Genomic DNA, 13,938 nt, shown 5'->3' with positions numbered 1-13,938 from the left:
ACACACACACACACACACACACACACACACACACACACACACACACCCTTCAACAATTTCTACTAGCTCCACCTCTCACGCTCCGCACAGGGAGGGCGTGTCTGACGTCACAAAGGGCGGAGAACCGGATTCGGCCCCAGGGCTCCGTGGCCCGCTAGTGCTGACGCGTATAGGCGTACTGCGCCTGCGCGAAGAGCCGCGAGGTGAGGCGCGTGCGCTCTGCGCACCCTGGAAACCAAGCCCGACAGCTTGGGGCTGGGACGCCGGTGTCTGCGGGTGGTTGGAATTGTGGCAACTTAGCAGAAGTGAAAGGGGCCCCGGCGGCGACAGGACAAGTTCAACAGCGGCTGGGGCAGTGAACGCGCGGCGGGCGGGATGGGCCGGCGCCAGGCCCCGGAGCTGTACCGGGCCCCATTCCCGTTGTACGCGCTCCGGGTGGACCCCAGCACGGGGCTGCTCATCGTAGCTGGTGGAGGAGGCGCCGCCAAGACCGGCATAAAAAATGGAGTGGTGAGTGTGCAGGGCCACCAGGGCCAGTTCACCGCGCAAGCAGGGGAACATTCTGGGGTGACTGGGGGTCGCAGGGGTGAACCACACCCCAGCTTCGGGTCCTGCCTATTTCCAGTAAGGAAGACCCGGCATCCCGGGCGCTCGGATGCGAGTAGTCGAGGGACTCCTAAGTTAGCGCTGCACACCGGCCGCTTAGGTAGGAACGCCTAAGTTCGACCTCGGGAGCAGTTCTAGGGGGCTTGTCCTGCCCTCTAGCAGCGGTGAGTGGTACATTTGGCCCTTAGGCTAGGTTCTTTACCTGTTCCGAGCTTCATCCTGACCATCTATAAACCCGAGGGTAATAATCCCTGCGTGCTGTACAGATCTGGGACCAAATAAAAGCTAAGAGGCTCAAGAAGCCCTGTGAACTAGGAAGTACAGTAAGCTAAGGAATAAGGCATCAGACTAGGAGGTGCGTTTGCCTTGACCCGCTCTCCCTGCACACCTGAACTTTGCCCATTCTGGTTGTCTCTCCCGCAGCATTTTCTGCAACTAGAGCAGATTGATGGGTGCCTGAGTGCCTCCTTGCTGCACTCCCATGACACAGAGACACGGGCCACCATGAACCTGGCACTGGCTGGTGATATCCTTGCAGCGGGGCAGGATGCTCACTGTCAGCTCCTGCGCTTCAGGGCTCATCGGCAGAAGGGCAACAAGGCAGAGAAGGCAGGTGAGAAGCTTGGGGGAAAAGGTTAAATGAGTAAGATCAGTCATCTTGGGTCTAAAGAAGTGGGCCTGGAAGTGGGGTTACAAGCTGGATATACACCTGCCCAGTAGAAAGGGATCAGGACTACTTCGTGTAGAAGACTGGATCCTGGCAACCTGTTTGTATTGCAGGTTCCAAGGAGCAGGGGCTTCGACCAAGAAAGGGGGCAGCCCCAGCAAAGAAAGGGGGAACTGAAACCCAGCGTGACGGGGTAGAGCTTAAAGTAGAAAATCTGCAGGCGGTGCAGACAGACTTCGGCCTGCAGAAAGATATACTGCAAAAAGTTGTGTGCTTCAACCCTGATAATACCCTGATTGCCACTGGAGGGACAGATGGTCACATTCGTGTCTGGAAGGTATGGTTTTAGGGGCCAGAAGGATGAATGTAAATACAAAAAGTCCAAAAATGTGCGAAGCTGAACTTGAGTTCTGGGAAAGCTGTGAGTGGCCATTAGACAAGAAAAGAGGTGTGGGGATCATAGTGCTCTTGCTGCAGCCCTGGTCTAACCACGGTGCCTGGTGGTGGCTTGGTTGTAGGTACCCACCCTAGTGAAAATTCTGGAGTTCAAAGCCCATGAAGATGAGATTGAAGACCTGGCTTTGGGGCCTGGTGGCAAGGTGAGGAGGTGGGTTATGGGAAGGAGGTGCAGAAAAGGTAAAAGGAAGTGCTTGTATATCTGTGTAGTAAATAGACCCTCTAACTGTCCATCTTGGGAATCTTTATTCCTGACTAGTTGGTAACTGTGGGCCGGGACCGTAAGGCCTTTGTGTGGCAGAAGGATCAGCTAATAACACAGCTGCACTGGCAAGAGAATGGACCCACCTTTTCTAACACATCTTACCGCTACCGGGCCTGCAGGTATGAAGATCCATGGGGTGGTTAAAAGAGGCGTAGCCAAGTGGGGGAGGGAGAGTGGAAAAAGATTAAGGGAGGGTGGACTAGGGAGGACTGTGGTCTTGTTGGTGTTACCCCAGGCCTAACCAGGGTGCAGCAGGGCAGAAACCTGTGAGGAAGGCTGGACAGACCTTGGAGCTGAATAGTCCTTTGCCTGGCCCCCAGGTTTGGGCAGGTTCCAGACCAGCCCGCTGGGCTGCGACTCTTCACAGTGCAGATCCCCCATAAGCACCTGCAGCAGCACCCGCCTTGCTACCTCACAGCCTGGGATGGTTCCACCTTCTTGCCCCTTCGGACTAAGTCCTGTGGCCATGAAGTCATCTCCTGCCTCAGTGTCAGGTGTGAGACAGTACCGGCTTGGCTGGGTAGAGGGTACCTGGGGGAGCTTGGGAAGGAATCCTGCCTCAGTCCCCGAGGACAGCTGTTGGTAAGTGAAGGTGGCTGCACAGGCCTCTAGGACAGTGAACACTCTGTTGTTTGTTGCAGTGAATCGGGCACCTTCCTAGGCCTGGGCACGATTACTGGCTCTGTTGCCATCTACATAGCTTTCTCTCTCCAGGTAATGGGTGGAGGTGGGCACAGCCCTGTGGGAGGCCTGCAGGCCTGCTCTATCCTGTATGTACAGGAAGGAGCCTGGCCCAGCCTGCAGGGGAAGCCTGCTGGGGTGCAGAGCATGTTTCCAAAAAGTATCCAATTGGGCCTTCCCTTACTAGTTTCCTTCCTGCCCCCAGCGCCTCTATTATGTGAGGGAGTCTCACAGCTTTGTGGTGACGGATGTGGCCTTTCTACCTGAGAAGGGTCGTGGACCAGAGCTTCTCGGGTCCCATGAAACTGCCTTGTTCTCTGTGGCTGCAGACAGTCGTTGCCAGCTGCACCTGCTGCCCTCACGGCGTGAGTAGTTGGGGTGGGGGCTACCACCCCACCTTTAGCTATAGCAAACACTTGACCTTGGAGAAGAGAGGCCAGTTCACAGCCATCCCTCTGCCCCATCTTTGAACAGACTGGGTTGAGGTCTCCGGTCTTTAAGGTGGTACAGCCCCTTTCTTGCTCACTTCCTTTTCCCCACCTGCAGGGAGCGTTCCTGTGTGGCTGCTGCTCTTGCTATGTGTCGGGCTTATCTTTGTGACCATCCTGCTGCTCCAGAGTGCCTTTCCAGGTTTTCTTTAGCCTTCCTGCTGTCTGGGAATCCGGCCTGGATGCTGCCACCGTCTAGAGGGGAGTGGAGGCCTGGACTCCTATTGCTCACTCCATTTGGGCCCACAACTGAGGATGCCTCTGATGATGGGCACTGCTTGCCCTTTTCAGTGAAAGCTTGGCTGTGGCCCTATGTGACTGTGGGTCCTGGGAGTCCTACATTCATCACCTGCAGATCCACCCAGGACAGTGGTGTTTTGAGTCCAGACTACACAACCTGCCTCCTCCTCTTTGCCCAGCAAAGGCTCCAAAGCTGAACATGTCCTTCTCCAGAAACATGAAGATGCCCAAGGGTCTGGAGGCACTGCTGTCCTTCCTGCAGAAACAATCAGTTTCTCTTCCTCTCCTCACAATCTTCACATGAAGCCCCTGGCTTTTGCTGGGCCAAGGACTGGCTTGGCACTTGCTGTGAGGTCATAAAGGGGCCAAAAAGAAGACTCAGGTAGTAATCTGTGGGTTCAGATGGGTAGCACCAGGCCAGCCAGGCTGAATATGCAGTAAGTTCCTGGATCACTATCGCAGACTTGAGGAAAGGGAAAATCAACCTCAGTCCATTAAGCAGGAAGGGTTGATATTTAATAAACAAGGGAAGACTGAACTGAGACCCCAAATGATACACTTGTCAGCTCTTTCTGTCCCCAGAGGCAAGCACCTTGAGGTCAAGCAGCTCCTCTGGGTGCTGGAAGATGGCCTTGGCATACTGGTGCAAGAGGCGGGTCATGTAACAGTGCTGCCAGGGCAGCAGGCCTTCCAGGAAGCCGATGTGGCCACCTCGAGCTGTGATAAGCAGTGCAACATGGGAAGAGTGTTGGGCAGCCTGTAGGGGAAAGGCTGGGAGTGGGTCAGAGAGGAGGTCAGGAACCCAGCCCCTGATAGGAGCCCAGGTTCTCCACTTGTACTTCATGGTCTACGGTCTACCTTCCTAGGGCCAAGGCCTCCTGATGCAGGGTACTCACCATGGACCGGAGAGAAGGGGTCATCTGCTGCATTGAGGCAGAGAACAGGGAGCTGGATGGCATCTACCTTGTTTTTGGGGCTTGATGCTTGGTAGTAGGCAACCCAGTCTTGATACCCAAAGGCTACAGATGTGTAGCGTGCATCAAGCTGGCGGACTGTGCGGGCCTGTGTGGTAGTGGTAGTACAGTCTAAGATAATAAAGAGCAGAAAGATAGTGGGAGACTAATGCCGGGGCAGGGAGATGGTGAAAGCGCATACCTGTAGGACAAAGTCTACATCCACCAACTTTTCAATCATCTTTCTGTTTCTGGAAGAAAGTACATCAAGGTTTGTCTTGACTCCTGCATCTGACCCAAAGCCCAAGCCTATCCTACTACCTCATGCATGAGAAGGCCCAGGTGACACCATACCTGATCACTGGGAGAGCCTACCCGCTTCCACTGGCCAAGACTCACCCTACCTGTCCACAAACCGGCACAGCAAAGCAGTGAGGGGCCGGTTGAAGAGCACCGAGTTCAGGGTGGTTTCCAGGGAGCGGGCCGTCTCAAAGGAATCCCAGCATGCAGACAGAGTCAGTCCTGCCAGCAGGCCTGCAGCCTTCCCGGTCTGTGCCAGGTAGTTGAGCAATAGTATCCTACAGGATTGGAGGAGAAGCCACGAGAGAAAGGTTTACATGAGTGAGTCAGGAGTAGGCAAGGACATGGAGGATGAGAGAAAGGAACACTGGGCTCTGGGTTAAGCCTGGGCAACCATTACCCTCCAAAAGAGATGCCCACAGCCAGCACTGGTGCTTGAGGGTAGCGGCGCTTTATGTGGTTCACAACCATCTCTAGATCTTCAGTATAGCTGGCACAGTAAGCCCTGTGGGTCTAAGGGCAAATGGGATCACTGGACAGAGAGGGAGGCCATTGCCAGAGGGAGGAAAATGGAAGGTGGCGGGGAAAGGGAGCAAGGGAACAAACACAGGTAAAGCCCCAGTGTCGAGATCTCTACAGGGAGTGGATACGGAGCCACCACGAACAAGGAGGGTACTCACCAGCAGCTTTTCCCCACGGCAGCCTCGGTTATTAAATACAACAGCCCTGGGACACACACAGGCATGTCAGCCGGGCCCTCCCACAAGCCCCGCTTTTGATAACCATCAGACCCCTGTCAAAAGACTCCCTAAAGTATATATCAGGGTCAAATGGACTTCTCCCCCTACAAGTTCTCAGGCACCTTCCTGGGCTGTGCCCATCCTTACCGGTAGCCATCCCTCAAAGCTTGGTCAACCAGGTGCAAGATGTAGGTCTCCTGGCTATTGCCACTGATGCCAGGAAGCAGCAACACAGTAGGCTGAGTGCTAGGATCAGGGTAGTGACTGTTGTTTGACTGCTCGGCCCAGTCTAGCAGGAACTGGCCTCCATCTGGGGTTTGGAGGACTTCACTGTGGTTGGGGGGAGAGAAGCGTACAAGGATATTATTAGGAATTTGATACGCTTCAAGGGTCCACCTCCTGTCTCACCCACATGCAAGTCCTGCAGTTTAGCATCATCAGCATCATCTGAAGACATGCTTTATGTGCAATAGTAGGGCTGACCAAGGTGGAACGGGGACATGAGATTATTACTTCCTGGGTGTACAATTACATAGCCCTTTAGTACATCCAGTCTCTGTGCCCTCAACACACTGAGGTAGACAGAGCAATGATTACCTTCACTTTAAAGAAGGTAGATCAGTTTTCCCTACTTGGAGTTTCATGTTCACCCATTCTGTCCCTTCTTACCTCCAATAAGGGACTAGTGGCTTAGGCTGCACAAAGACACGAAAGATGGTTTGCAGCCGTCCCTCAAAACACCATGGCGTGGGGTAGAAAGTCTCCATAGTGAGAGGACAGTGTTGCTTCAGGAACCTCAGAAACTGGGGTCCAGCCACCAGGCGAGGGCTCTGTAATCACACAGCACAATCTGCCTCACTCCCGTGATTTAGCTAGTGAGACACCCAATGCCCCAGGGTAAGTGACCACTCCCTTTGCCAGAGGCAGGCCTGGAGAGTACTGCATTGTTAGAAGAGTGAGACACTTGGCACAGCTCAGTTTGGAATGGCCAGGTCACCTCTGATAATAGAGCCACAAAAATCTCCAGTTCTGGAGTGTGACCTTTCTAGAATTGACTGGGCACTGCCTCCCCTACTTAACCTGGCCCTGTCCCAGACCCATCTGGGAGAGAGCAGGTCATAGAACTGCCCTGGAGGAAGGGCTGAGTTCTGGGTTAAGGGCTGAATAAATGCAGCATCATCCATTCTGGGAACTTTGTCATACAGATGGATTACCCACACTGTCATCTTTCTGAGACTCTCTGGCTTCTGATACAAGCACCCCACTGTCTGCATATTCCCACTGTTCCCTAATGTGTGCTCACTGCTGAAGGGCTTTCTACCAGGGTACCTTGCTGTTGAATCGTGCTCTACAGGAGGACTAGTCCTAATGTGAACAGACTTCATGCCAACTAGGAGAAAGGTAATAGTGACGGGTTAACAGGAACAGATGAGATCAGTAGGCAGAGCCCGGACTCCGAACGTATCTGCTTGCTGCTGGACAGACATCCAGTGAAAGTGGGCCTAGGCGAGGAGCATGCAAGTCAGAGGACCACAGGCTCAAGAACAGAAATTACATTGCTGAAGAACCTGCAGGCCAGATTCTTGTCTTGTCTTCCTGCAACTCCAAAGGAGCTGGGCAAATAATAGAGGTCAAGTTAATAATGTGACCCTTGGGCAATGTGCCCTGGACCCTGATCTTTAAACCCTAGGATACTAGCACATATGCTACAAGCAATTACTGGGCTAAGCCCAACCTTAGGAGGTAAGGTACAAGTGACAAAATCGTAACTATTAGAGATCAACTAGTTCGCCCAAAGTTACACAGAAAAGCAAGCAAGAGGTAAGGCAAAATTACTAATTCTATCACCAGTGATCCTTGTAGAAAAATGTGTTGTGTGCTCACGTGTTCTAGGCATTGTGCTGAGCACATAGCCTACTGAGACAGGGCCTGTGACCCCTCAGCATGAACGGGACAGAATGTTGAATAACTTGCTAAAGAGCACAAAGCCTCCCACAGCTTGAGGACAGCAGAGCTAAAGATTCAAACCCAGGTCTGACTCTAGCGCTGTGCCATTCTAGTCACTGCGCTGATTCTAGTCATTGCACTCTGTCGCCTCCTAACTGCCAAGATGTTGAGTTCCTCTCACTTTATTAAATTCTGGATCTTGCCTGGCAAGCGCAAGGTCGTGAGTTCGGTTCCCGGTACCGGAGAAAAACAAAAAAAAAAAAAAAAAAAAAAAAAAAAAAAAAAAAAAATTCTGGATCAGACAGCTCAGTAGTGTATAACAAGGCTAATGAATTGGTGCCTAGGTGTGTTTTATGTGAGTTACCTTCATGTACCTCTAGCAAAGTATTCTCGATTCACTCCTAAGAAATTAGTAATATGCTACTGGCTGCTGTGATTAAATCAGTATTAATCCACAGTCATGCTGGACAGCCCAGATTCCATGTCCTGAGGACCTCCAGAATAGTACCTTTCCTGCATTTTAGCCAGTATTTGGAAGTCAAGAAAAGGTTTGGTGAATAAAGTGGCAGCAGATCTGGCTTCCCGTATGACTGTTGCAAGCAAAGGACAGTATTAGTTAAGGACAGGTCTGATCTAAAATGACTAACTTTCCAAATCTGATGCATAAGGTGAGGTTTACAGAGTATTGTTAGAGTTGGATTTTTAAACTTTATTAGGGAGAATTTTTATTTATTTAGGTGGTGGAGCCTGAACTCAAGCTAAGCACATACTGTGCCACTGAACCATATCCCAGGCCTTGACTTAATTTGTAAACCATAAATATTTTCAGTGTAGAAAGCTTTGAAAATATAGAAAAGTTTAGGTGACACTAGAATCTCCTACAGGTCTTTTAAAAATCTTTTGGTACTAGGGGTTGAATCCAGGGCCTCCTACATGCTAAGCATGTGCTCTACACTGAGCTATGTTGCCCAAACTCACCGAAACTGTTGGGTTCAAGTGATCCACATGCCTCAGCCTCTCCAGTAGCTGGGACTACAGGCATGTAACCAGTTCCTGCAAGACCTTTTTTTGGAGACAGGGTCTTGCTGTATAGTTCAAACTGGCCTTGAGTTCATTATGTAGGCCAGGCTGGCCTCGAACTCACAATGATCCTCCTGCCTCAGCATCCCTAGTGCTGGGATTACAGGCATGCGCCACCACACCTGGTAAGACTTTTTCTTTTTTTCTGGCAAGACTTTTTAAAGAATTTGAATCAATAGGTTTCATGTTAGACTCAACTACCTAGAACTGATTTTAATAAAAAGCTTTAGCTTTTCTTGGATATGTAGATTATATATTTTATGTAAATGTCAGAAAATTTCCAAATTGATCGAAACCAGCCTCTTCAGAATTTCTCAACACACTGAAGTCTAGACCTTAAAACAGAGAGCAATGTGCAAGCACAGTTAGTTATTCGTCAGTGCCCAGCGAGACACAGCAGTCAGCTAGGGCCCAAGGGGAGCAAGATCCTAGTAACCTGATGGAGGCGGTACTGACGTGGCCACAATCACAGAGGCCTTGGGTTCTGTCATTTGGTGCAGCCAATGGGAAACTCAGCTAGATCCCCTAAAAAGAAAAGGAAAGCAGACAGTGCACCTCTGGCACCTCTGGATGCCTTCCACATTACACGGGCAGCCCCCTTCAGGTGCCCAAATGGCATAGGGAGATGCCGAGGGGAAGCGGAGAAGAGACTCTCCAATAGGTAATAACAGCAACTTTCATTTAGGGATGGAGACCCAATCAGTCAGGCTTTCACAAAGCGCTCAAACCCGGGTTAAGTCTCCTCCCTACTCCCTGAGTACCCCAAACCCGCCGGCCAGAGCGCTGGGCCCGCACCCACCTGGGGCACACACCCACCTGGGGCACACATGCCCAGTAGTAGCCCAAGTAGAGGGCAACGCCAAGAGCCAAAAGTAGAGAGAAGGTCTCTGTCCAGGTGAAGTTCTGGGGATTCAGAAAGAAACTCAGCATCTTTTCTACAGGGAGGCTCCAAATCCAGGCTCCCGGGTGTCTAGAGCTTCTCAACCTCGACTCTTCCGCCCGCAGGTTGCCGCCGGGCCCGCCCTTTACACGCCATTGGTCGGTCTGTGCAGCTCCGGCCCCCGACACCGCCCGCCCACGGCCAAGGCAGCGCTGGGAGTGGCCAGAGGCGGCGCTGGGCGTGGCTAGAGGGGGTGCGGGGAGCTGCCCCGGGAGTCCGTGCAGAGTTCACGCGGAATCTGCGAATGGCCTCCTGCCTCCCGCCCTCTTCTTGCCCTCCCTGGCTTCCTACTTTCCCTGAACTGTTACAAGGGGTACAGCCCAAGGACGACCAGCCTCCTCCACAGCTGCCATCTTGGCGCGGCGTACCTCCGGTTCTTTCTTCTGCAGATTCTTTCCCTGCTATGACTGAAACAGGTGGCTTCCTCAAGAGTTCCTACCACCCGAGTCGGACCTGCAAGGGGCACAGGCCTCCTGTGGGGAGATTCTGCTCTGTCACCCAGAGTACAGCTATTCATAGTGACCCTCACGCACTGGACACAACCACTATCCAATTGTTGTACAAGTGCAGACTTACATGTTTAGGTTTTAGCTGCTCCGTGGTGACATGCCCCCTCCCCCCGTTAAAGTCACTCACTCAGGCTCACCACAGTGTTGCACACAATCCCTTCCCTGCCAGCTGTAGTCATGAACTAAGTCCATTTTGTCCCTGTCTGACTCCATTTGTCCCCTCCCCTTTTCTGAGCAGTCACTTGGGATTCCAAGAACTACAGCTGTGGCTGCTAAACATCTATGACAAGGGTCAAAAACTGACTACAGATTAGCGTCATCTGGCAGGTATGCCCAGGTGCTAGCTCTGATATAGGTGGTCTGGAGAAGACCCCATGTATCAATGTGTATAGGTATCAAGATGTATAATATAAGGCTTGGGGTGGTGGCACACTCCTGTAGTCCCAGCACTCGGGAGGCTGAGGCAGGAGGATCCTTGTGAGTTCAAGGCCAGCCTGGCTACAAAGTGAGCTCAAGGCCAGCCTGAACTGCATAGCGAGACCCTGTCTCAAAAAGACCAAAAAAAAAAAAAAAAAAAAAAAAAGAATTTGTGTAATGTAAGCACTTTCTAGGAGATTTGATTGCTCACTCAAGGTGAAACCCCTGTAATGAGAGTGGTGCCTGAAGGGAAGTACTAGCTGCCATGGGACCACTAAGGAAGATACTTCACCAGGGCTGGGCAAAAAAAAAAATGAGTAGGAGTTTCCTAGGCAAGTGAGAGGCAGGAGTGGTGCTCCATGGTAAACAAAGGCCTGGAAGTTTCTCAAAGGAGTTAAAAGGAATTTGGAGTGGACAGCATGTGAGTGGTTAAGGACCATGTGGTGACCAGCTGCAAAAAGAGAGTTTATCCTGAGTGCAGAGGAAGCCATCAAAGGGATTTACGAAGGTTTGGGTGACATGGTCAGAGATCTGTTTTAGAAGACTCTCTCAGACTCCTTGGTGACTGGATTGAAGGAGGATGAAAAAGGGAGTAGAGAGGCCAGTTGGGAGGCTGTTCCACTCCAGGTACCGAAGATGATGGCTGCCTGGACTGGGGAACAGCCCGGGAGAGGAGTGAAGATCTTTGGGACAGGAGGCAGAGTGATAGGAGGCAGCTGTAGGCTGGAGATGGGGCAGAGGGGATGACCCCCAGGTTTCTGACTGCACAGATACGGGATGTCCATCTCTGGCGTGGGAAACCAGGAAAGAGAGACATGTGAGGGGGAAGAGGATGCATGCAGGCTCAGAGATGTATGGTATGCTGGGGGGTATTCTGTGTTTTCCTAGATTCAGTAGTTATCTGTTTGGCATCTATCCATCACAATGCCAAGTGGTGGGTAAGGTCTCCTCATGGAGATCACTCTGAAGCAGCTCTGAGCAGGACTTAAATTAACCAATTGATTTTTCATGTTTACTTGTGAGTCACTGGTCCCTACTGAGGCCTGTAATAGTGGGTGAAGCCATGAGGCTTCAAAGGACAAGACAAGGCCATAGCTGAGGACTGTTGGCTCCAACCCCAGTTAACTAAAAGGAGACTGTAGCTGCAGGCACCTCACTCCTGCAGTGAAGGCCTTTCTGGAGTTAACTTAGTTCTCCTAAATTAACATAAGTATTATTTGGAAAATTCTATAAAGGGTTTCCCAAGTCCTGCCCAGATTCTGGCATTTTCTTCAGTATCCCCCTTCTTTATTTGAAAGCCTAATAAATACAGGCAGCCAAGGAAGTCTGAGTCTTAACCCAGAGAATTCTTGAATTCTGTGAGGGGGTTAAACCCTCTTAGAGCCCTAAAGTCATTTCAATTGTCTCATTTATTTAAGCTTTTGCCATCAACTCATTTGGGAGATTTCAGGCCTGATCAGCTTTATAACTAAGAGTTATTAACCTGATAGTCTCCCCTGCAATCCAAGTCCCTTACTCTCACCCAATTTATTTAACTCTCACAACCAAACCAATATTTCCCTGCTCCCTGTCACTCTGGGGCCAGGTCCTATAAGATTGGGGGGTAGTCCCCTAAATCCTCCAGAACCATTCAAACTAGTTCTAAACTTTCCCCTGCACTGTTGTGCCCTCCTCTGGCTCCTGTCCACCTCTGGATGGACAGCAGTGCTTCCCCAGAATCATGGTCTGCCTTGCCTCTGATCTCCAGGGTAGCTGCGAATAACCTTTAGCTTTTCTTTCAACAGCACTGCCTTCTCAGCGCTGTCACTCAGCCATGTTTATAAATGAAGCCCAAGGCACAAGTCAGTAGGATGCTCAATTCATGAAGTGCTCTGGGGCTCACAGATTGGAGTTAGAGCCTTCGTAGTTATCAGTGTTCAGATGAAGTATTAGCTTGCAAGGATGCAGTAACAGTGCTACAAACTAGATGTCATCAACAACAGAAATGGACGCTAGAGGTCAAGATCAAGGTTCCTTGTGAGAGCTGTAAGGAGCTGATGTATGCTTCTCCTTATTCCGGTGGTTTTCTGACATCTTCAGTGATCCTTGGCTTCAAGAAGCTTCACCCTGATCTCTGCCTCTGTCTTCACACAACATTTCTCTTAGTCTGTGCTGCCGGGAATTCCACAGACTGGGAAATTTACAAACAGCAGAAATTTATTTCTCATGATTCTGAGAGCTGAGAAGTCAAAGATCAAGGTGTTAACATATTCAGTGTGTGGTGATGGCCTGTTCTTCATAAATGGTGCCACTTGTCTTTACATGGTGGAAAGGACAGACAGACAGGAGAGAAAGACAGGGAAACTCTCTGAAGCCTCTTTTATAAGGGAATTAATTTATTCATGAGGGCAAAGCCCTGTGAGTTAATCACTTCTGAAAAAGTCCCACCTTTTCATACCATAACAATGGGGATGAAGTTTCAGTACACAAATCTTGGGGTCATTCAGACCATAGCAGTGTGTGTCCAAATTTCTCCTTTCGATGTGGACACCAGTCTGGATTCAGAGCCCACCCTACCCCAGTATGGCTTCATCTTAATGCGTTACATCCACAATGATCACATTTCCAAATAAAGTCACGTCTGAGGCACTGAATCGGGATGTCAGCGTATTGGATTTTGGAGAACACAGATGAACCCATAACAGATAGTGGTGCAAGCTATGTGAGCTGATGGCTTATTGGGACAGGTGGCCGAGCCTGCTATTTTGGGACCCCAGATAGGGAGTGAGGAGAGAGAGCTGAGGACTCTTGTGCATGAAGAAAACCAAGCAGACAGGACCAGAGAGAGAGGAGTGATGTGGAAACCCTTGGATGCGGTGACCCAAGGGGGCAGTGGTCAGCAGCGCTCCCTCCAGGAAGGAGAACAGATGAGTGGCTAGTTGCTAGGACAGATGCTGATGGCAGGTTCTGACAGAGAGGCCGAGACTGAAGATTCTAAGACATAGGAGATCATTTGAAGACCAAAGTCCTTGGGCTAGTGGGTGAGTATAGGGAGCCCTTCTCAGTACTCATCGTGTCCCAGGAAGTTTATCTTTGTAATCCCATGGAAAGGTTATTGGAATCGAAACGAGTTAATTCCAGTCTACCACCTCCAGTGCAACCCACAGTGTAAAATAAAGACACAATGATATATCCAAAATGATGGGGAGTCAAAGGGGTCCTGAGTCCCGCCACAGTGATGGGTATCCAGAACAAAGGCCTTTACCCAGGACCAAACCCAGATTTTATTCATTTGTGAAGAAGAGAAGGATGAGTGACTGTGAGAGTGGCAGGAAATACGAGAGTGCCATGAGCTGGGCTAGGTAGGAGGCCTGAAATCACCTCTGCCATATGCAGGGAGAAGATATGCAGAAAGAGTAATCTGCATAATACAACTGAGGTCAGTGCTTCAGCTCTGACGTGTAATCTTTGAAGCCCCAGGAAGTCATAGCTTCTAGTCCCAAGGCTCCATCCCAGCCAACAGCATGGAGCACTGGCTCACACATCCCGCCTCATCCTGGCTCCCTCAAGGGAGCAACAGGGGGTGGGGAAACACGCCTGCCATCTCCCAAGACTACCATCAGCACTTGGGCTAGGTAGATACTCATTGCTTAAAGCCAATAGAAGGGAT

The 13,938-nt window shown here is 50.7% G+C and overlaps 2 protein-coding genes across 6 annotated transcripts; one reads left to right on the top strand and one right to left on the bottom strand.

Moving 5' to 3' along the window:
* Positions 1-171: 171 nt before the first annotated feature.
* Positions 172-3,954, top strand: Preb (prolactin regulatory element binding). 2 transcript variants are annotated; one of them, XM_005400457.2, is made up of 9 exons: positions 174-510; positions 1,030-1,219; positions 1,387-1,610; positions 1,792-1,872; positions 1,989-2,113; positions 2,315-2,488; positions 2,636-2,708; positions 2,881-3,040; positions 3,222-3,409. In XM_005400457.2, exons 1-9 carry the CDS (start codon positions 376-378, stop codon positions 3,314-3,316), a joined length of 1,257 nt encoding a protein of 418 aa, XP_005400514.1. In that variant the 5' UTR covers positions 174-375; the 3' UTR covers positions 3,317-3,409. The 2 variants fall into 2 exon arrangements, with proteins under 2 accessions (XP_005400513.1, XP_005400514.1); XM_005400456.2 differs by lacking the exons at positions 2,636-2,708; positions 2,881-3,040 and having other exon boundaries at positions 172-510; positions 3,222-3,954.
* Positions 3,898-9,459, bottom strand: Abhd1 (abhydrolase domain containing 1). Of its 4 annotated transcripts, none has more exons than XM_005400458.2 (9): positions 9,240-9,459; positions 6,066-6,226; positions 5,544-5,726; positions 5,337-5,382; positions 5,057-5,169; positions 4,761-4,934; positions 4,559-4,607; positions 4,300-4,465; positions 3,898-4,174 (listed from the first exon to the last, which is right to left on the bottom strand). In XM_005400458.2, exons 1-9 carry the CDS (start codon positions 9,351-9,353, stop codon positions 3,966-3,968), a joined length of 1,215 nt encoding a protein of 404 aa, XP_005400515.1. In that variant the 5' UTR covers positions 9,354-9,459; the 3' UTR covers positions 3,898-3,965. The 4 variants fall into 4 exon arrangements, with proteins under 4 accessions (XP_005400515.1, XP_005400516.1, XP_005400517.1 ...); XM_005400459.2 differs by having other exon boundaries at positions 3,898-4,160; XM_005400460.2 differs by having other exon boundaries at positions 3,898-4,120.
* Positions 9,460-13,938: the final 4,479 nt, after the last annotated feature.

This window comes from Chinchilla lanigera, unplaced genomic scaffold, assembly GCF_000276665.1.
Source record: "Chinchilla lanigera isolate Chin_1 unplaced genomic scaffold, ChiLan1.0 scaffold00068, whole genome shotgun sequence".
Classification (NCBI taxonomy): domain Eukaryota; kingdom Metazoa; phylum Chordata; class Mammalia; order Rodentia; family Chinchillidae; genus Chinchilla; species Chinchilla lanigera.
This window is presented reverse-complemented; position numbering and strand designations above follow the sequence as displayed.